We start from the raw sequence: 21,243 nt of genomic DNA, 5'->3' as shown, positions 1-21,243 counted from the left end.
CCCCCAGGCCGCAAGGACCCCGAGGGTGGGAGGTCTGGGGGGGACGTCTGCATTCTGCCCCCTCCCGTTCCGGCCCTCTGTCCGTCCGTCCGCCCGCCCCCGCCCCTGCCCCGCCTCCGCCCCCCACTCTCCGGAGGGCGGGCGGGCTGGTCGGTGCGAGCGAGGGGTGTGCGCCGCTCTCTCGGCAGGGGGCGGGGGAGGCGGCCGCGCGGTGACGCGCGGGGCTGCTGCGGCTGCTCCGCCCGCCCGCGGATCATCACTCTCGGGCTGGGATGGACGCGCGGCGGGCGGGCCCTGGCGCGCGGAGCCAGGAGTTCGGGCCTCCGGGCTATCGAGCATCCCCTGAAACCTCCCCTCACGCCCGCCTTCCCTCCTAGAAGCCGCGCAGACCCTCGCCCCGAGGCTCCCGACTCTGCTCCCGCCCTCCTCCGACTCCCCGGACCTCCCCCTCCCGCCCGCCCTCGGGATCAACTGGATCCCTCCCCCTCCCTGAGGATTCCGGCTGGATCCTTGCCCCTGCACCGCGGATTCTGCGCTCCCGGGCCCCTGGTCCCTGGGGATTGCCGTGGACTCCTCTTCCCCGCACCCGATCCCTTAGGATCCTCCGCCTGGACCGTCTCTTGGTCCCTCGAAGCTGACCCACGGTGTCAGTGGATCACTGATCCAGTCCTGCCCCTTGCTCCCTCCTCGCTCTGTCGTCCCCATTGCGGGGTTCCCTGTTCCCGGGTTCCCTCTGATCCCATCCTGTAATATCCTTTCCCCCGGGATCGACTGGATCCCGGCCCCGGCCCCGCCCCCCGGGGCTGGGGCGATCCCCCTCCCCCGCTGGGTGAGGCGCTGCGGGCGGGGGCTGGGCCTGCGGGGCCTCGGGGGCTCAGAGGCCGCCGCCGCCCCCCTCCCGAAGCCTGTCCGCCCCCTGCTCGGAACCCTGGATGGAGGCACCACGGCCCCGGGGCTGAGCCAGGTAGGAGCTAAGCCGGGCCGGGTGGTGGGGGCTGCGTGGTGGTCCATTGGGGTCTCCCTGTCCCCATCTCTCTCCCTGCTCCTGGTCTCCCCCAGCCTGCTCCGTCTGCGTGTCTCCGCCTAGGGATGCTCTCGCCGTGTCTCTGCGTCTCGGTCTCTTTGTCTCTGCCTCTCTTCAGTCCATGAATGATCCTTTGAATGGGCCCACAGACCCCGTGTGTTCCCATCTCCCCCTCCCCCTCCTTCTCCCCTTCCCGGCCAAGCCATTTCCCCCACTGCAGGAAGGGGGGGTGGGGGGGTGCTGCGGCCTGAGCCCCTGTCCCTCAACTCTCTGGGGCTGGGGGAATAAGGCCTGGGGAAGAATGGAGAGAGCAAGCCAGAGGCATGGGGAGAAGGAGGGGGAACAAGATGTGGCAGACAGAGATGGGGAGATCAGGGAGAGAAAATGGGGGAAACAGAGATAGGGAAAGAAAGAGAGAAGGGGCTTGAGGGAGAAATTTGGGGAAGGAATTTGGAGGAGAAAGAAAGATGAGAAGCACCAAGGAGAAACATGTAGAAGAGAGATGAAAAAAAAGAATGAGACTGAAGGCAAGAGCTGGAGCAAGCTGGAAGAGGCCGAGGAAAGATGCTCCCAGGGAGCGCTATGGAGAGAAGAGAGATGGGGGAGGGCTCCATTGGGAAGGAAGCAATGAGAGATGCTGGCAGGGAGTAGGCCAGGGGCCCAAAGTACCTAGGGGAGGGGGCTGACAGGCTGATGGTGTTGGAGGGAGGGGGCGGCAAGGCCGAGGAAGCCAAGCCTAGCCTGGTAGAGGGAGAGAGACCCTGGGGGAGCCAGCCCAAGCCCCCTCCAGGTGACAGGGGTACAGGAGCTTAAGAGGACCTGAAAAGGGGAGGGCATAACTGGGTGTGTGAGGTAAGGATTCCTGTGTCCTCATCTCTGGAATAAATTGACACCTGCAGAGAGCCACCCCGGGGCTGGTGCCTGGCTCTGAAAACCCCGAGTCAGCAAACAGCTCTGGCTGCTGGAGTGGGGGGGCAAGGGGGCTTGCTAAAATGACCTGGGTGTCTGCCCCTTTGGCTTAATCTCTTCTCAGACCGTGCTTCCCTGAGCACCCAGGCATCAGAGCAGCAACTGTGGGGGGCTGGCAAGGGGAAAGGAAGGTGAGGGGATGGAATGGGATGAGAAGAAAGCCAAGATCTGCCCCTAGGACGTGGGTCAGATGCTGGGCATGGAAGAAGAGGTGTCCGGGGTCCAAAGCTGTACAAGAGTGTGGGAGGGGGGCAGTTGGTGGGCTCATGCAGAGCCCCCCCCAAGCCCGTCTCAGCACCCCTTCTTCTCAGCCAGAGGCCTGGTCACTAAGGACAAGCTCCAATTGGCCAACAAGGGGGGCAAGAGGTGGGTCTTTTAGGGTCCTCTATGCCCCCAATGTCCCTCCCCTACAACAAATATACTCCTCTATCCTGAGCTTAGGGAAACTAGTGTTCTGACCCACGCCTCTGCTCCCTGCCCCGCCCCTGCCCTTAATGGACCCTAGAGCCAATCCAGCCCCTTCCCCTCTGCATCTAGATCCCCCCTCCAGGGTTAAAGCCGCTGCCTGTTGCCGGGGTAACATTGCAGGGCAGCATCCTGTCGCCCGGCAACGGGCTACAGGAACATGCATCTGTCCCTGGATTTGCCCCTCTAACACCCTCTCCCTACTCTGGCTCCTGCCTCAAGGCACCCCAAGTTCTGATGGAAAAAAATGGAGAGGGTCTGGAGAGAGAGGGGACCTGGAACCCCACGGATCCTTAGGGAATGTGTTATTGGAGGGAGGCGAAGGTGCTGGGTTTGTGCAGTCCCAAGAAAGACCTGAGCCTGGCCTGGGGTGGGGGTTCAGCACCAAGAAATTACAGCTCAGGAGTAATTAACACATACAAACAAACCCGCCACTTCCTGCTAATTAATGACTTAGTATTTTTATTTTCTCTTCCTTGTCTATCTCATTCCCTCCCAGAGAGGTGGGAACTGGGACTCCTGAGTCCCAGAGGAGAACCCAAAAGGGAGGGATAAAGGGTCTGAAAGGGGTTGTGCTGGGTCTGGGGAACAGACCTGCCTTCTGCCGTGCTTTGCCCTGGACCTTTACCACATCCTGACCCCACCTCCAGTCTCTCTGACTTTTCTACCTGGGTCCCTCCGAGAGCAGGGAGAGCAAAGGGTGTGTGTGTGGGGGGGGGTAAGTCCCAGGGGCCTGGGGGTGGAAGAAGCCGGGGCAACTTGGACTGAATTCCAAGTCACTAACCACTTGTCTCTTCTGTTTCCCCGTTCCTTTCTGTCTGCCCCGTCCGATCTCCCTTCCCTTCCAACTCCCTTCTGTATTTTTCTGTCTGTCTTTTGCACGCCCTGCCCTGTCCCTCCTCCTCTGCCTCCCGCAGGTCGGGCCTGCCTTTCCCTTCTCCCACCTCCTCCCCCTTCCCCACCCCTTGCCCCCTCCATGGAGAGAAACAGACCCCTTCTGGTTCCAGTCTAACCCCGGTCCCTCCCCATCCCCCTCCTCCCTTTTTCCCCCCCGCCCCCTCCTCCCTCCTGGGGCGAGGGGGGCCTCCCTCCCTCTCCCCCCCCTTCTCTCTCTCTCCGAGGGGGGGGGTCCCGGGGAGGGAGGGGGGTCCCCCGATCAGCATGTGGCTCCTGGCGCTGTGTCTGGTGGGGCTGGCGGGGGCTCAACGGGGGGGAGGGGGTCCTGGCAGCGCCGCCCCGGTGGGCCCGAGCCTGGGCCTTGGCAGCCTCGGGGAGGAGCGCTTCCCAGTGGTGAACACTGCCTACGGGAGAGTGCGCGGTGTGCGGCGCGAGCTCAACAACGAGATCCTGGGCCCCGTCGTGCAGTTCTTGGGCGTGCCCTACGCCACTCCGCCCCTGGGCGCCCGCCGCTTCCAGCCGCCTGAGGCCCCCGCCTCGTGGCCCGGCGTGCGCAACGCCACCACCCTGCCGCCCGCCTGCCCGCAGAACCTGCACGGGGCGCTGCCCGCAATCATGCTGCCTGTGTGGTTCACTGACAACTTGGAGGCGGCCGCCACCTACGTGCAGAACCAGAGCGAGGACTGCCTGTACCTCAACCTCTACGTGCCCACTGAGGACGGTAAGGGCGCGAGCACCAGTCCGTTCACCCCATGGACGCAGCCCACAAACGCACATGCAGACCTTCCGGCATTGGCAAGACCCCTGTGCCTGAGGCGGCAGTGCCGGGTAATGTGTCCCTGAAGCCTCAGCGTGCCCTCGGAGGATGGTAAGGGTACCTGCCAGGCAGACCCAGGAACTAACCCACAGACAGCCACCCCGGGAAGTTCTTTGTGGCCTCAGAGAGCCAATGGTAAGGGCAGCAGACAGCAGACCGGGCTTTCCCCACTACCAAAAGAGGCACGCACAGATCCAGCCACTTAATCTCATTGTGGCCACTGAGAGGATCAGGTGATGGAGGCATCAGTTCCCTGCCCAGACACCCACTCCAACTCTGCCCACCTCCCTCTCCCAGACTTGGGCTTGTTCCTGGCAGAATATTCACTTTAGGTGCATCTATACCTCAAGGCCAATATGAACTCCTTCTTTCTCCAGGCCAACATGGATAGAGATCTATAGCATCTCCCCTGGAGACCGCATCTGAGCCAAGTGCCCTTGGCAGTGGTACTCACGCCCTCCTCTTTTCCATGAGGCTGTATCCCCTGGCCCCTGTGCACCCCTGAAAGTTCAGGAAGCTCCTCACCAAGGGCCCCTCTACTCACAGCACAGCCTACCTATCCTCAGCAGAACACCTTCACTGGAGTTCTCAAGCCAGCTGTTCTTGTCGGTGAATTCTCCACCTTACTACAAGACTGCACAGAGCCCCTAGCACACTCCCCTGGACAGCTCTCCACCTGCCCAGCTTCAGCACTCCACAGTTAATTAGAATACCTTCCAGCTTTCTACAATAGATGGTCATGGTCAGATCTCCAGCCACCCCAACAGACTATCTTCACAAGCACCCCAGTTACCTTGCCAATGTCACCACTCCTCAACATCCCAGCACACCCACAGGGATGGTTCACTTCTACACACAGGCCTAGTACCCAGGAACCCCTATACATATATACCCTACACACTCAACACTCATATATCATATACTCAAGTCCCACAAAAGACTGTGAACCTCAGCTGTTCAACACTCAGATCACGTATCAAACAAACCTACAAACTGACCATGTGCTTCAATACCCCATATATCACAATTCCCAACATCTTCACATAGCACATACTCTAACATTTCTCTGAAATTGTGTACCCCATCACCCACACATATCTATGCTCCCCAGTACTTCTGGATATAGCTAATATACTCTAATAATACCCACACATAGACCTTATGTCCCAATAACATATGCTCCAACATTCCACTCACACCATAGTCCCCAACATTCTCAACGCTTCTCAGAGATTGCTCACCCCAAGCCCTACCTAGAGATTATCTGCACCATGCCTCTGGTGGTGACAATACACTCTATCCACAGATCAAATACTCTAGTCATGCCAATCTCATAATACCTCACGCACCTCAGCTCACCCTCATCCATCCCAAGACCTCCCATATGGACCACCCATCCTATATTCCTCATACTAGCCATCTGCCCTAACACTGAACTACCCCTCCCCATATAAACTATGCCTTCTAACAGCCCGTAGACACAATGCATAGAAACACCAACAACTCCAATCCCATCTGAATTCCAAGTACCCTTACCCCCCATACACCATTTGTGCCAACGCATTCCATGCATCTTCTCCAATACCTCAACGCCCTCTGCCTGAGAACCACCCACTCCACATTCCCCTCTCCTGTCATGAACCACCTAGCCCAGTGTCCTCCCACCTGTGAATCATTAACCCCAGTACCGCCACACTGTCCATCTCAACACTCCCCACTGTGGACTCTCCCACACCTTCACTAGGCTGTCACCCCAACATCCCCCCATGTGGACTATCACTTATCACCCCCAATGTGAAATATCCACTCAACACTTCCCACTAATGGATTGCCCACCCCAACACCTCCATACAAAGTGTCCACCCTCCACCCCCATAACATGCCCACACCTTCTGTATTTTTAACCATTGCTTGTGACAGACCTACTCAGGGCCTGACACAGTCAGGTGATCTCGCTGAATCTTCACACCAGCTCTGGGAGGAAGAGGTTGACTCAGGCACATACTCACACAAATAAACGCACACACACTTAACACTCTCATGTGCATGCATGCCCTGCTGACTTCATTCCCATCCCCATCTGCTCGCAAAGTACAGGTCCTGTTCCCAATGGGTTTCTGAGGGGGTCATGGTTGCCAGTTGGGAGGTTTCCAGAGGCTGGCCTGGGCCTTGCTGATCCACCCCTCCCTATGCCATTGAAGAGAAGCCCGTCAGCCTGGGGGAACCCCCTCAGGCCTCTGGGTGCCAGCTATCCCCTGACCAAGTGCCCCCAATCTGGAAAAAAGCCCAGAGCCAATCTCTGGGCCCAATCTGGGGACTTTTCCTGACTGTGGGCACACTTTCTAACTCCCAGCCCTTCCTGGCACCTTATGTGTCAGGCTGGCTTGAGGCACTGTGTTTCTTACTCCGTATTTGAGGACTGAACCCCAAATGTGAGGGTGGGTTTGGCAATAGAGCATGAATGGAGTGGGGAAGGGGTGGTGCCCATAGTGGGAAGCTCACGGTTTGGGGGTGAGGAGAGCAGGCCTGGGTAAAGGATGAGGTTGGGGGGAGTGCAGAGGGATGAGGTGGAGTGGAGGGCAAGACCTGATGACCCCTTTCCCTGCTTTACCCCACCTTGGGGAGATGGGGTGAGAAGCCAGGCCTGTGAGTGTGGACAGAAGAGAAATGCAGCTGGTGAGAGGCTGGGTGGGTGGGCATGCAGCCCTAGCTGACCTACCCATAGCCTTCCAGGGGGGAGCTGAGGGCTTCCAGTGGCTATGTGGGGTGGGGCAGGCTGCCCCCCAGCCCCATTCTGCCCTCGCCCACCAGAGCGCTCCAAAGCAGAGTCCTTTCTGCTATCGCCCCTCCTCTCTGCAGCCTGGGGAGCAGGCAGGCTTGGCCAGCCCTGAAGGGGGCCTATGTGAGAGACTGCATGGGGCTGGCCTTGATCTCACTTTGGGCTCCCTCTCCCTTCCCCCTACCTCTAACACCTTTTCGTTTCCAGCAATTAGCAAACACATGGACAAGCCAAATCCTTTCCAGCCAAATCACTATGGCTTAAGACAGGCCTCAGCCCACTCAGGCACCCCACCCCCCAAAACCAGCCTTTTCTTTGGGGCATGACTTTTTCTGGGGAGGGGAACAAAATTGGGTTATAGAAACGTTTTTCTCTTTTCTTGGTTTCTTTTTCTTGCAAACAAATTTTGCTTTTTTTGGCTTATTTTTTCTGCCCCCACCCTCCCCTTTTCTGCTTTCTCTCCTCCCCTCCCCATCCACCACCTCCCCCAACTCCCATCTTTCCCCACAAAATTGTCCTTTTTTCTCTGTTTTGTGTTCCCGGTCTTAGGTCCGCTCACAAAAAAACGTGACGAGGCGACGCTCAATCCGCCAGACACAGGTAGATTTAAAAAATCCCGCGGCTGCATGTGGTTGCTGTAGGAGGAGCTCACGGCCCCGCCCTGAACTAAATGTCCCCACAGCCCTCAAGGCCCCTCAGTCGTTCTCCCAACTAAAAACGAAAAAGAAAAGAAAAGAAAAATTTTTAACAATTGGAAAAAAGAATTCTGAAAACTTCATACAAAATTGAACCATGTTGGGACCCACTAGAAAACCTGCAAAAAAAAAAAAAAAAAGGCTAAACGTGATGAAAAAAGAAAAGAAATTGGAATATCAGGGGAAAAAAAAGATTTATATAAAATATTTAGCATTTGAAAGAAATTTGGGATGTTTTGAAACTTGGGAAATGTGATATTTGAAAAACAATTTTAATTTGAAGCAAAACAAAATTTGAAAAAAAAAATTTTAGAGTATGGCAAATCGAAGACACAATTGAAATATCAGAAACCTGCTGCAATTTCCAAAAGCCTGTCAGATGCAGAAAGTGCAAACATTTGGCGCAAATTAAAGAATTTGGAAATTTTTGAAAGCAGGGCCCAATATCTTGAAGTTTCACCACGAAATTTTGAAAAAATGCAAAGAACTTTTTTCTTTTTTTCTTTTTTTCCAAAATGGATTTTTTTGTTTTTTCTTTTCTTGTTGAATCTGCCCCGAGAGCTTCTTGCTTTTTGGTTGTTGTTTTTTTCTTTCTTTCTTCTTTCTTGATCCTGTTTTTTGTTGTTGGTTTTGAATTCTTGTTGCCCCAGCCCCTCTTCCTGCTCCTTCCCCTTCTGACTCCCCTTCCCCCACACTGGGAGCCCTGGTGGAGGTGCCTGGAGGTGCCGGGTGGGGAAAAGGGGCAAGAAAGGACATTTAGGACAGGACCTTGGAGGGAAGGAGCTTTCAACCTGAAGCTCCTGGAAGGACACCCGAGGTTCAGGAACAAAAGGAAGAAGCAGGACTGGGGGAGGACACAGAGGGCACTGCCCACCTAGGTGCTGTGGCCAAAGAAGTCAGGAAGAGGGAGGTGACAGAGAAGGTCATACAAGATAGGAGGCCAGAAGTGTCTGTGAAAGGTTGAGGGGAGTGTTTTAGTGACCTGCTAGTTAACCTGGCAGGAAAAAAGTTTCTAGCAGGTTGAGGGAGGTGGGCAGAGATGCTGGGGGACCAGCTGTGGACGCCCAGGTATGGCTCTTGTTTGCTGAGGACAAGATAGTCAGATTGCAGGTGTCTAGGAAGAGAAAAGCCCATTGGGTCAGAGGTGACCCCACCCTGGGCACTGTGGCTGAATCATGGGGGAGCTGCAGGGCAGGTTTTATAGCCTTGAAGACCCTTTCGGACTCCTACCCTCTTCTGAATTAGTTGCCCCTCAGACCTGTTCAGAGTCCCTCAAGTGCCTACTACATGTGGCGGTGATTATGGGGTTCTTTTGGGAATAGCAAGAGAGGGAACCAGGGCAGAACCCAGGGCTCAGGCCAGTCTGTGGGGGTCTGAGACTACAGAGCTGCACCCTGGCTTCATTAAGCAAACTCTTTCCCACCCTGCCTCCTCCTGCCACATTAATTAGGCTGGGGGTTGCCATGGTAACTGGGGAGGTGACCTAGAAAGGAATTAGGGCGGGGAGGAGACCAAGCCCCCAGGGACCCTAACGCCTGGCACCCCCTCACCCACATACTAGGGCTCCACATGGAGCTGAGGCCCAAGGCCTGAGTCCTGAGAAAACACCAGGAGCCTCCAGCACCTCCAGCTGTAGTTCCAGCCTTGAGAGCTTGCTCTTCCTCAGAGCAGGAGGGAGATTTGCTTTGTGTCTGTGTGAGGAGGGGGTTCCCTGGTCCCAGCAGATGCCCTGAGGAGGGCCACACCCCACCCCTTGCTTCTGTTGGGCTTCTTTCAAGTTCTGTCCCGCATTTGGAGAAGCGCTAAGCAGGCTGGCATGGGGTGGGGGGGGAACTTCTGCTGGGGCTAGCTGGAGAGGGAGGGAGAGGAATCCGGTCTTGCCCCCCAGGGACGGGAGTGACATGTTTCCTGAGCTTCCAGCTGCACCTTGCAGGCCTGGGAGCAGGGCAGTGCTGCTTCTGGTCTGACTGTGTCCCTGTCCCTCACCTCCTGGCCCACTCGCCCGCCTGCCCCCTCCCCACACAGATATCCGGGACTCAGGGAAGAAGCCTGTGATGCTGTTCCTGCATGGCGGCTCCTACATGGAGGGCACTGGGAACATGTTTGATGGCTCCGTCCTGGCCGCCTATGGCAACGTCATCGTAGCCACGCTCAACTACAGGCTTGGGGTGCTCGGTGAGGGTGGGCAGCCCACTCTAGGGGGGCGGAACCTGGGGAAGCAGGCTGGGTGGGTGGGGTCTGGCCCCGTGGGCAGGATTCCTTTAATCATAGCCTGCAGAAGGGCTCCTGGGCTGGACTGAGCTGCCCAGAAAGGGAGGAAGGGTGCTGTGACACCCCCAGGAATCCCCCGTGCTTCCTCTACTTGCAGGTTTTCTCAGCACTGGGGACCAGGCAGCAAAAGGCAACTATGGGCTGCTGGACCAGATCCAGGCGCTGCGCTGGCTCAGTGAAAACATTGCCCACTTTGGGGGTGACCCTGAGCGCATCACCATCTTTGGGTCCGGGGCGGGAGCCTCCTGTGTCAACCTTCTGATCCTCTCCCACCATTCGGAAGGTACCAGCAACCTCCCCAGCCTGTCCCTCCCTTTCCCCTTCCCCCACCCCTGACCCTACCAGGCCCCCTGCCTTGTTCTGGCTGACATTTACAACCCAGCCTGAGGCCTCCCTGTCCTGACAGGACTGTTCCAGAAGGCCATCGCCCAGAGTGGCACCGCCATCTCCAGCTGGTCCGTCAACTACCAGCCGCTCAAGTACACGCGGCTGCTGGCGGCCAAGGTGGGCTGTGACCGCGAGGACAGTGCCGAAGCTGTGGAGTGTCTGCGCCGGAAGCCTTCCCGAGAACTAGTGGACCAGGATGTGCAGCCTGCCCGGTACGGGGGTGGGAAAGGGCTGAGTCCAGACCACCACTCTCCTTGCTGGTTTTGAGGAGGTTGAGGTGAGAGGTGCTCACAGACATTCCATTTGGCAAGGAGAGGTGGGCTTCAGCCCCGTCTAGTGCCCCGCCTCTTGGAAACCTTCCCTAAGTGGAAGTGCTGAAACGGCAAGTGTGCACAAGGTGCCATGAAGGGCTCTGGGAAGACTTCCCAGAGAGGCCAAGTGTCCTGAAGCACGCATAAATGTTTCTCAAGCATCAAAAAGGGTCTCCCAGGCGGGGGAGGAGCCTGCCTGTGGGCTCAGCAGGCTGTGGGCTCAGCAGGCTGCGGGCTCGGGGGGAGGCCAGAGAGCAGGTGATGAGACCCTGACCCCTTCTCCCTAGCTACCACATTGCCTTCGGGCCTGTGGTGGATGGTGACGTTGTCCCAGATGACCCCGAGATCCTCATGCAGCAGGGAGAATTCCTCAACTACGACATGCTCATCGGTGTCAACCAGGGCGAGGGCCTCAAGTTCGTGGAGGACTCTGCAGAGAGCGAGGACGGCGTGTCGGCCAGCGCCTTCGACTTCACCGTCTCCAACTTTGTGGACAACCTGTATGGCTACCCTGAGGGCAAGGATGTGCTGCGAGAGACCATCAAGTTCATGTACACAGATTGGGCCGACCGGGACAATGGCGAGATGCGGCGGAAGACCCTGCTGGCTCTCTTTACGGACCATCAGTGGGTGGCACCAGCGGTGGCCACCGCCAAGCTGCACGCTGACTACCAGTCCCCTGTCTACTTTTACACCTTTTACCACCACTGCCAGGCTGAGGGGCGGCCCGAGTGGGCAGACGCAGCACACGGGGACGAACTGCCCTATGTCTTTGGTGTGCCCATGGTGGGCGCCACTGACCTCTTCCCCTGCAACTTCTCCAAGAATGATGTCATGCTCAGCGCTGTGGTCATGACCTACTGGACCAACTTCGCCAAGACTGGGTGAGGGCCCGAGGGGTTGGGTGTGGCTGGGTGGGGGGACTTTCAGGCATAGGCACACCCTCCCTCCTCATAGGGCCATCCCTTCCTCCATTAAAGGACTTGCTCTTGGCTTCCCTTCTTGTTCCCTCAACTCAGACACCTGCTGGACACCTGTGTTGTGCCAGGCGCTGAGCTGAGTGTTGGAGATTATGCAGATAGGTCCCTGTTCTCTCTGGGGTGGGCTCACTCTGTGGCTTTGCTTGGTGCCTGCCTCTCCTTCCCTCCTTTACCTACCCACCTTCTTTCCTTTCCCAGTGCCTCTGCCCCCTGTCTGGCCATTCAGGTCTTTGTGGCCAAGCGTATGGAAGGGTTTGTGTCTGACTATCTGTTTCTTTATTTCTGTCTCTGTCTCTCTTGAAATTTCCTGATTTCTTTCTTTCCCTCTGCCCACTTTGAGCTGTTTACTTTTTGCTGTCTCTGGTACTTTCTCTGTCTCTTTGTCTCTCTCTTCCTGTCTCTGTCTCATCCCTCTCTTCCTGTCTCTGTCTCATCTCTCTCTTCCTGTCTCTGTCACCATCTCTAACACTTTCCCTCTTTGCATCCATCTCTGTCTGTCTGTCCCTGTCTCTGGCTGACTATATCTCCTCTCCATCTCTGCCTCTGTTTCTACATCTTGTTCTCTGTCTGTCTTCCTGTCTCCCTGTTTCTCTGCATCTGTCTGTATCCCTCCTCATGCCTGCCCCACCACCCCCATCTGAGCCTGGCCCTCACTCCTCCTTTCCCTGCCTTCCTGTGCCCACAGCGACCCCAACCAGCCAGTGCCCCAGGACACCAAGTTCATCCACACCAAGCCCAACCGCTTTGAGGAGGTGGTATGGAGCAAGTTCAACAGCAAGGAGAAGCAGTACCTGCACATTGGCTTGAAGCCACGTGTGCGTGACAACTACCGCGCCAATAAGGTAGCCTTCTGGCTGGAGCTGGTGCCCCACTTGCACAACCTGCACACGGAGCTTTTCACCACCACCACGCGTCTGCCTCCCTATGCCACTCGCTGGCCGCCTCGCCCACCCCCCGGTGCCCCAGGCACCCGCCGGCCTCCACCACCCGCCACCCTGCCACCTGAGCCCGAGCCTGAGCCAGGCCCCAGGGCCTACGACCGCTTCCCTGGGGACTCACGGGACTACTCCACGGAGCTCAGCGTCACCGTGGCTGTGGGTGCCTCCCTCCTCTTCCTCAACATCCTCGCCTTCGCTGCCCTATACTATAAGCGGGACCGGCGGCAGGAGCTGCGGTGCAGGCGGCTCAGCCCACCTGGTGGCTCAGGCTCTGGCGTCCCTGGGGGGGGCCCCCTGCTCCCCACTGCCGGCCGTGAGCTGCCACCAGAGGAGGAGCTGGTGTCATTGCAGCTGAAGCGGGGTGGTGGCGTCGGGGCAGACCCTGCTGAGGCCCTGCGCCCTGCCTGTCCACCCGACTATACCCTGGCCCTGCGCCGGGCACCGGACGATGTGCCTCTCTTGGCCCCCGGGGCCCTGACCCTGCTGCCCAGTGGGCTGGGGCCACCCCCACCTCCTCCGCCCCCCTCCCTTCACCCTTTTGGGCCCTTCCCCCCACCTGCCCCCACCGCTACCAGCCACAACAACACTTTACCCCACCCTCACTCCACCACTCGGGTATAGGGGGCAGCTTGGGGAGGCCGTCCTCCCCAGCCCTCCCTGGCCCAGGTGGGAAGTGCCACTCCAAAGGTAGGGAGGAGGACATGGCCACAGCTTTTCTTGTGTGGAGTCGTCACATGTGGCGCAGCATTAAGATGGACGTGGGTTTTCTCACTGGGATGTGTGTTTTTCTCATGCAGAGAAGCCCGTCTCTTCTCTGGACCTGGGCCTTTGGACAATTGGGGGGAGTTTTTCCCCTCCATTGGGACACCAGTCTTGGGTGTGTGGAAACGTGGAAGTATTTTCCCACGTGGAGGTGTGCTTTCTCATGAGGGGGTGTGTTTTCCCATGTGCAGGGTGAGGTTTTTTTTGCCGCCCTAGACACATGTTGGCCCCCTCAAAGAATTTCTGCAGGGGTTTGTACCCCAGAATCCTGTTCCCTCATGCCTTCTCCCACCTCTTTCCCCTCCCCACCCCCTGGAGACCCTGGAAGTGGTGTGTTCACAGGTGCAGTGACCCTTGGCCACCAGACAACACAGGGTGGTGCTGGGAAGCAGCGAGGAAATCACAGGCACCCTCCCCTCACCCCTGCCACCAGTGAAGCATTTCTGTCCCCTGTGGCACAAGCCACACAGAGCACATTCTCCCGGGGGGAGGGCCCTAGACTTCCACGGACCATGATGACGGATATAGATTTCCTGCCGGGGGAGAGGAGCAGACCCATGTCTCCCTGTGCTGCCTGGGAACTTGCTTTCCCGGGGATCCAGGGCACATTTCTCTTGATGGACACATGTTCTTGCATGTGGATGAGTGTTTTCCCATGCAGACAGCTCTTTTCTCCCCAGCACTTCCCTGTACCCCCCACCCCAGGCCTCAGGCCCAGCCCTCAGTTCCTCCCTACACAGCAGGCAGGAACAGATCAACTACAGAAGCTGAGGGGGATGTACAAGTCCAGAGGGGAAGGCCCTGCCCTTTACTCCCCCAGAGGTGCTGAGTTTGGGGGGAGGCACATGCCACCCATAGAGGCCATGCATGTTTGACCAAAGCTCTCATCCAGTGTCAGAACAGCCTTTTCCTTCAGTCCTGAGACCATTGCTCATCTGTGCCAAACTGGGGAGGTGGGTTTGAGGGGGGAAGACCCTTCCCCCCATGTGCCAAGGATTCCCCAGTCCTGGTCGGGGACTGGGGAAATGGTGGGGGCAGCTGAAAGAGTCCAGCCTATGTCTCTCTTGTCGCATGTCCCTCTCTCTCTGCCTCAGTTCCCCATTTTCCATCTCTGTTTCCCTCTTTGGGTCTGTTCCCATCTCAGACCAGCCTTCTCCTCCCAGGTGGCCTCCTCCCGTCTTTCCTCACCCGCCAGGGCCCCAGGAAAGGAGCAGTGGAGGGGAGAGCTGGGGAGAAAAATTTCATGGGACAGGTTGAGGAGAGAATGAGGTCAGCTGTGCTGAGGAACAGATGGAAGGGGCAGGGGGGACGGCGGCGCTTGGGCAGATGAGGGGGCCTGAGGAGGAAGGGCTTGAGCCCTGGGGTAAAGAACAATGTCAGGAAGAGGAGAGAATCCTTGTTTGCCGGTATTTGTGGGACATCGTTACCAAACTTGAGTAGGGGGTGGGTGCTGTCTTCCTCCGACACCCAAATCCAGAATCCTTGGTCTTGACTCCCCAGAATTTTGCCCCCTGACTGTCTCTGCCCCTCCCACCTTCACCCATGGAAAGTTAGTTCTTTTCTGACCCCTTCCCCTGCCTGGTCCAGCTCCTCCCCAAACAGTCATGCCCTCCAAATGCTGGGGACCGGGGCCCTGAACCCTGTAGACAGATGCCCTCAGAATTGGAGCATGGGAGGGGGGCTGGGGGACCCCATGATTCAGCCACGGACTCCAATGCCCAGCCCCTCTCCCCAGAACAATTCCCTGGCGGCCCCATATCCCCCACCCCAACCCTTCGCGGCTCTGTACACATTTTTAAACCTGGCAAAAGATGAAGAGAATATTGTAAATATAAAAGTTTAACTGTTGGTTGAGCCTACTGTGATGTTAGGAGGTGGTGGATGGGGGCTCAGAAGAAACAGCCTTGGGGAGTGACTCGAGATGAGGAGAGGGGTCCAAGCCCCCAGCCTTTCTTTTCAGTGAGCAGCTCCGAGGCCTCAGGGAAGGGTGGAGTAGGTTCTGGGGTGATGGGATTGTTTGGGGAGTTAGGGCAGGGCCCCTGTCTGCAGAGGCCAGAGGCTGGTATAGTGGAGGAGGGGTCGGGCTGACAGGGGCTGACGTCAAAGAGGTCAGAGGGCCTATGGGCTGGTCTCGAGGTGAGCGGTTCCGCCTCTGCCAAGGTCAGCCATGGGCCCAGGACTCAGACTAGCCCCTTGGCACATTGTGAGGAGGGTCCTTAGCATCATTGTGACCCGCTTACTCCCAGGAGTAAGGTAGGCAAGCTGGTGCATAGTGTGGGCACAGTGGGCTGGGGGCCTAGGGGCCCAGGTGGCCCTAGGGACCCCCATGGCCATGGCTGAGTGGCCACGGCCCGGGTGGGCCTCCTATCACAACCCCCACACCAACAGCTGCCAGGACCTGGGCAACTCCATCCTGTTGCTGTTGGGGGTGATCATCTGCATTAACGTTGGCCTCAACCTGGTGACCCTGGTCAGACTGGTGCTGGGCGGGAGGGTGCTGGTGGGACAGCTGGGGTAGGCCTGGCAGCCGGGGCATGCCTGGGGTCACTGTGTCCTCCCCCACCCAGCTCTGGCGCAGACTCCGTTACTTCTTACGCCGAGTGTTCCATATTATTTGTGTGAAAGGTAAGCAGGGATGGGGCTCGAGTGAAGGAAACCAGGTCCTCCTTTGATTAGCCCCAGCACTAAGCTCGCCTCTTGATGCCCTTCCCTCTCAGACACCACTGCTGTGCAGTGTCCCTCCCTCTACCCTGCCTCTCCATCCCTGTAGAGGCCCCTCACCTCTCCCCCATCCACAGAAGCTCCTAAGTCATCCTCATCTGGGAAACAGACCACCAGTCACCCCTCGAGGAAGCAAAGCCCCCCTACAGTCCACCTTCGATGCACCATGGACCCTGTGAAAATGATCGTGACCCCCCCACCCACTCGCCACCATCGCCATCGAGACGCTGTGATGCACCGTGCCCACCATCCAGTTGACTGGACCCCTGACACTGACTATGAGAAGCCCCTGCCTCAGCACCCAGCAATCTGCTCCCACAACTGGGATTGCCCTGAGGACTGGGAAAGCTTCCAACCCACCCAGGAAATCTGGAATCCCTGGGCCCAGGCCACCGTCGAGCCACCTGCCCAGACCATCCGCTTCCAGCAGACGGTAGAGGGAAGGCCCCTCAAAACAGAGGTCAAGTCAGAGGTGGGCCTAGAGGCCTATGTGTACCCTGTGAACCCTCCACCACCCAGCCCTGACACCCTGAGCCACAAGAACAGTGGGGAGGAGGTGGAGGCTACTCCCTGCTCACCTGCCCCACCGCCTGTCCTGGGCCCAGCGGCAATACCCAACATCCCCCAGCGCCCCTCCTCAGGCCGCATGGCTTATGATGCCCGTGATGTGAGGCGGCGGCTGCGGGAGCTGACACGGGAGGTGGAGGCCCTGTCCCACTGTTACCTCCTGCCCTCTGGGTCCAGCACTGCTGAAGGGACAGGTCAGGGCTGGGTCTACCGTTCCCTGGTGGGCAGGTAACTGGGAAAAGAATAAAAAAGAGAGAGGAGGTGGTTTGTGTTGGCATGTGGGGGTTCCAGGGCCCACACAGCACCCAGAAGCTCTGGTTGCTAAGGGAATCATCTCCCTGGCAACAGGGCCTAGAGAGCCCCGAGGATCCTCATCAACCTCTTGCCCTTGACAGACCCTGCCCTTAGCCCTTTCCCAGACCCTTCCTGATTCCAAAGCTCTACCCTGCTTTCTTTAGAGCGGCCTCCAGATCCTAGCCCAGACACCCAGCCAGTCCTACACTTCCGGGGGGACCCCCATTCCCATGACTGTAGCCCTTCAGAGGTCTGGACCCTGCCGGAGTCCAAGTTTAGGCTGCAGCCACAGGTGAGACAGGCATGCTCACTCCCTCTTCAGCCCTGGTGTCTTTGGGAAGGGATGGCCGAATGAAGATATGTGGGACCTCACAGTTCCCCAGTCAAGACCTGAAGCTCCTGTACCCTCGAGCCCGCTTAGAGCAGAGAATGAAATAAAGGGGACTCTCTCAAGGGCTGCCTTACTGTAATATCGCAGGCTGTATGACCTCACTCCTTTGATTAACACACCCATGTCACAAATGATACTGAGACTCAAAGAGGTCAAGTGACTTGCTCGTGGTCACACAGACATGAAGGGTCAAGTTTATGGCCTCAGATGTTCCATCTCCCTGCTCCTGCAGGTGAATTCCCATTGCCGGCCTGGTTCACCAGAGTCTCCCACTTTCCTCAGTTCTCCATGTGAACTTATCAAAACATTCCCTCCCACCAGATGGCAGGGGACCAAGGCCCTGCCCCACTCCTAGACAGGATCATATATATACACGTGTGGGTGCATGCGCGTGCACACACATGCACAGAAACAAGGATCCTTGTGAGTGGACCAAGGCTGAAGGACTCAGACCTCATCTTACACACCAGATAGATTTCTAGAATGTGGCAGACGGACTTTTTGTGAATCACCCTGCTTCTCTGTTGATTTACATTCAACTAACATTCTTGATCAGTGTAAGGTAATTCCATTAGGTGGATATGTATTGAGCACCTACTATGTGTTTGGAAGCTCGATGGATAGTGCTCACTGTCCTTTCCTCATCCTGTTTCTGGTGAGTGGGTCATTGTGTAGAATGACTCAAGGCACCTGGGCACCTCTTTCACAGATCCCAGTGATGAACCTGGTGTAAATCCAAAAATCCTTTTGCCATATCAAGAATTACACCTATTCTGTCCTTTGTGAGTTTCATATGATTTTCTTACAGTGGCAGCTAACACTTTTTGGAGAGCGTGTGTCAGCAGGATATCAGCTGGTTAGGAAGGAGCTAAATCATGGTTGTGGGTGGTCCCTGGCAGGGGCAGCAACCTCAGTCATTCTCGCTCTGAAGTTGAGGGGCAAATGGGCTCAGGGCCACAAGTAGAACTTCAATCCCTGGCCAGGAAGAGGGCGGGCAGGGATGAGTGCTAGAAGGATTATGGCATGGAAATGGGCAGGGCAGGGAGAGAGTGGTACAGTGGGGTGACCCCAGAGTTGACTCTTGCTATCCCCCATCCAACCAGTCACCCTAGCCACTGGGCCCAGGGTAGGCATGGGGTGGGGAGCAGCCACGTGTCTGAAAAGAATGAAATGAAAGAAATCCTCTGTGCATGGTTTAACCTCTGCGAAGACTGTCTCATGACTGTAGCTACCATCTTTTCAGAACAAGGATCAGGTGTGGGGTTAAGCAAGCCCTCATGGCGACAGAGGAACAGACTGGAATCAAGTGGATGCCAAGTGGATGGCCATGTAAGGGGCCAACAGAGTAGATAAAAGAGCTGCCACCTCTGCATTGTGACTCCCTCCAACTTGCCTCATTATGACCTGGCTCCCCTACCAGCTGGTAGGGGTCCCCAAGTATTGGCATGAGTGCAGTGTGGGCCAGGGCTGGTGGGGGGGGGCACGGCCCAGGTGGCCCTAGGGCCCCCCCACCATGGAAGACCAGCTCTGGTATGATACCCTGGGGTGCTGCAATCAATACCAAGAAAGTCCCCAGGATACTGAGGACTTCCTACTCCTGCTGCTGGGCCTCATCATTCTTGTCAACATTGGGATCAACATGGTGACTGTGGTAAGTGATGGTTGGGGACAAATGCTAAGGAGTGAAGAAGTCTGAGGGTGAAAGCCAGCTGCAGCCTGCACCTCCACCTGCGGGAGCGGTCTTGGCTGGGAGGGGGGCAGGGGCTGGGGGTAGAGAGCCTGGCCTTCACTCTCACTCCACCCCTAGATGTGGCATAGGTTCCAGAATGCCTTAGACAAGATGATCTGTTGGATTAACCAGAAAAGTAAGTATGGCAGCTAGAGAGGGGACCTCCAACCACATCTCTAGAAACCCAGGCCCCACTGCTCCTAACCCTGACCTCTTCTGACAGTTGCCCTGACCTCATGGACTCTTGCCTTCCCCAGATGACGCTTTCCGGGCTTGTCAAAACTCCCCCAGAGACCCATGTCAGGCTCTGGCCAGGGACATCCACATCCACTGTACTCTGGACCCTGTTGAAGTGAAAATGGCCCAGTCCACATGCTACTCCTCTTCTTCCTACCGTCTCCGCAACTGCAACTCTCGCCGCCACCGCAACCACCGCCGCCGTCACCCCTTCAGCCACCAGCAGAGGCCAAAGAGCCACAGACAGTTCCGCCAAGGCCGCCCTGTCTTCCGTGGCCTACGCGGCAGCCACAAGATGTCACACCTGCGGCCAATGCCTTCCTTGGATCGGGAGGACCAGGACTCCTACCTGGAGGATGAGGATGGCCTGTCCTTCCCACAACCCAAGTACCCACATGGGGGCTGGGGAGGACTCTATCCGAGGCTGGGCCTGCCCTCCAACCTGGGGCTGTGGGGCCGCCAAGGTGGCATTCTGGCCAGCCTGCCACCACCCTCTCTCTACATGTCCCCCGAACTTCGCCGCGTGCCCAAGCGTGTGGAGGCCAAGTCCGAGCTGAGGATGCAGTCGTATGGGCCCCACTGCTCACAATCCCACATTTGGGGCAACATGGAAGCTGAACACTGGACCCCATCTCTACAACCTGCCCGACGGCTGCCCCCTAACCCCTCCTGGGTCCCTGGGGGGCACAGCCCACACCCCTCTCGGGGCCGCCTGCTGTATGACTCCTGGGAGCAGCGGCGGCGTGGCACAGAGGGCTCTGAGCCCCCACCTGCCCTGATGCCACGGAGTCCCACCCGACCGGAGGCCCAGGGCTACCGAGATCGCTACTCCCCACAGTCCCACCGGCAGGGCCTCCCTAGCCATGCTTACAGCCAGCCCAACCGCAGCCCCCACCCATCCACAGGACACTTGATTTATAACTCACGGGATCCCCACGAGGTTCGCCGCCGGGCAGCTGAATGGGGTGAGGCTCTGCCCACTCGGCATCTTCTGACCACCTCCACGTCCCTCACTGTGTTGGGAGAAGCCTCATGCCAGCGTGGTTCAGCTCCTGGCCCAGCCTCACTTCACCACTCCTCACAGCCCCTGCCTGTGGTCCAGGCTGCTGAGCCCACCCCACCTCCAACCACCTTCATCCCACTCAGCCGGAACCCAGGGGGCAATGCCAACTACCAGGTGTACGACAGCCTGGAGCTGAAGCGGCAAGTGCAGGAGAACCGAGCGCGGGCCACCTCTTTGCCGCCACCTTCCACGTCAGTCTCAAGGCCCTCTCTGTACAGGAGCCGGGCTGGGAAACTTAGCTGACCAGCAGACAAGTGTGGATGGCAGGGCAGAGCATGCAGAGAGGAATAAACAGAAACAGAGTCCAGGATGCACTGTAGTGGTCTGTGGCTTGGAAGTGCCGTCCCTTCTGCCCTTGGCTTCCTAAAATAAGAAGCTAATGTCCTCTTATTGGTGTGAGGATTCCCTTGGCTTAATGGCCATGGTCCTACCAACAGGCCCCTTCTGGGGCCAGTACGCACTAAAGATCTTACAGCTGCAGACTCCAAACCACTGGTCTCTGGGCACTCATCCCATCTGTCCCAGCTCTCCCTGTCCTCAAAGGACTCAGAGGCTCAGCCCCACACAAGAAGCTGAGGCCAGATTCCAGCCCTGGGGGTTCCAGTCTGGGCAAATGCAGGCCCAGTATAGGGCAGGTAGGTGGCACAGCTCTGGATCCCAGCCAGGCCTACCCCAGGGCTCCAAGGCCAAGGTCTTGCCAATTTCAGGAGTGGACAAGGGGGCTCAGAATTCTTAGCTAAAACTGCTGGAATGACAGAATGAGTGGCTGTATGAATGAGGGAATCAGTGGGCAGTAAGGAAATGACGGAGGAGGAAAGCGGAGATGTGCTGGGCACCAGGCCTTGTCTGACCTTCCAGCCTCAGGTTGCCCAAGCCCAGTTACTAGGGAACTCCAGCCTGGGCCTTCCACTCCCCTCCCCTCTCTCATTGTGACCCCACTACCCAC

The 21,243-nt window shown here is 57.6% G+C and overlaps 3 protein-coding genes across 4 annotated transcripts; all 3 read left to right on the top strand.

Annotated features, from left to right (window-relative positions):
* The first annotated feature begins 258 nt into the window (after positions 1 to 258).
* NLGN2 (neuroligin 2) lies at positions 259 to 15,147 on the top strand. 2 transcript variants are annotated; one of them, XM_049860425.1, is made up of 8 exons: positions 259 to 964; positions 3,944 to 4,076; positions 7,501 to 7,551; positions 9,672 to 9,821; positions 10,015 to 10,200; positions 10,324 to 10,516; positions 10,903 to 11,499; positions 12,281 to 15,146. In XM_049860425.1, exons 2-8 carry the CDS (start codon positions 3,971 to 3,973, stop codon positions 13,152 to 13,154), a joined length of 2,157 nt encoding a protein of 718 aa, XP_049716382.1. In that variant the 5' UTR covers positions 259 to 964; positions 3,944 to 3,970; the 3' UTR covers positions 13,155 to 15,146. The 2 variants fall into 2 exon arrangements, with proteins under 2 accessions (XP_049716382.1, XP_049716381.1); XM_049860424.1 differs by lacking the exon at positions 259 to 964 and having other exon boundaries at positions 3,555 to 4,076; positions 12,281 to 15,147.
* A 147-nt stretch (positions 15,148 to 15,294) lies between these two features.
* On the top strand, positions 15,295 to 17,048 carry SPEM1 (spermatid maturation 1). The gene is made up of 3 exons (XM_049860430.1): positions 15,295 to 15,765; positions 15,863 to 15,920; positions 16,094 to 17,048. The coding sequence occupies exons 1-3, from the start codon at positions 15,622 to 15,624 to the stop codon at positions 16,813 to 16,815; spliced, it is 924 nt and encodes a 307-aa protein (XP_049716387.1). The 5' UTR covers positions 15,295 to 15,621; the 3' UTR covers positions 16,816 to 17,048.
* A 1,727-nt stretch (positions 17,049 to 18,775) lies between these two features.
* SPEM2 (SPEM family member 2) lies at positions 18,776 to 20,645 on the top strand. The gene is made up of 3 exons (XM_049860426.1): positions 18,776 to 18,919; positions 19,076 to 19,133; positions 19,255 to 20,645. Exons 1-3 carry the CDS (start codon positions 18,782 to 18,784, stop codon positions 20,538 to 20,540), a joined length of 1,482 nt encoding a protein of 493 aa, XP_049716383.1. The 5' UTR covers positions 18,776 to 18,781; the 3' UTR covers positions 20,541 to 20,645.
* The last annotated feature ends 598 nt before the right edge of the window (positions 20,646 to 21,243 follow it).

Source organism: Elephas maximus, chromosome 19, assembly GCF_024166365.1.
Source record: "Elephas maximus indicus isolate mEleMax1 chromosome 19, mEleMax1 primary haplotype, whole genome shotgun sequence".
NCBI lineage: Eukaryota > Metazoa > Chordata > Mammalia > Proboscidea > Elephantidae > Elephas > Elephas maximus.
Note: the sequence above shows the minus strand (reverse complement) of the source record. Positions and strands in the feature narration are given on the sequence as shown.

Coding starts and splice junctions, on each gene's coding strand:
- SPEM1 (XM_049860430.1), top strand. CDS start 15,622: ATGGCCATGGCTGAGTGGCCACGGCCCGGGTGGGCCTCCTATCACAAC. Junction 15,766..15,862: donor GCCTCAACCTGGTGACCCTG/GTCAGACTGGTG, acceptor TCCCCCACCCAG/CTCTGGCGCAGACTCCGTTA. Junction 15,921..16,093: donor CCATATTATTTGTGTGAAAG/GTAAGCAGGGAT, acceptor CCCCATCCACAG/AAGCTCCTAAGTCATCCTCA.
- SPEM2 (XM_049860426.1), top strand. CDS start 18,782: ATGGAAGACCAGCTCTGGTATGATACCCTGGGGTGCTGCAATCAATAC. Junction 18,920..19,075: donor GGATCAACATGGTGACTGTG/GTAAGTGATGGT, acceptor CTCCACCCCTAG/ATGTGGCATAGGTTCCAGAA. Junction 19,134..19,254: donor CTGTTGGATTAACCAGAAAA/GTAAGTATGGCA, acceptor TGCCTTCCCCAG/ATGACGCTTTCCGGGCTTGT.
- NLGN2 (XM_049860424.1), top strand. CDS start 3,620: ATGTGGCTCCTGGCGCTGTGTCTGGTGGGGCTGGCGGGGGCTCAACGG. Junction 4,077..7,500: donor CTACGTGCCCACTGAGGACG/GTAAGGGCGCGA, acceptor TCCCGGTCTTAG/GTCCGCTCACAAAAAAACGT. Junction 11,500..12,280: donor ACCAACTTCGCCAAGACTGG/GTGAGGGCCCGA, acceptor CTGTGCCCACAG/CGACCCCAACCAGCCAGTGC.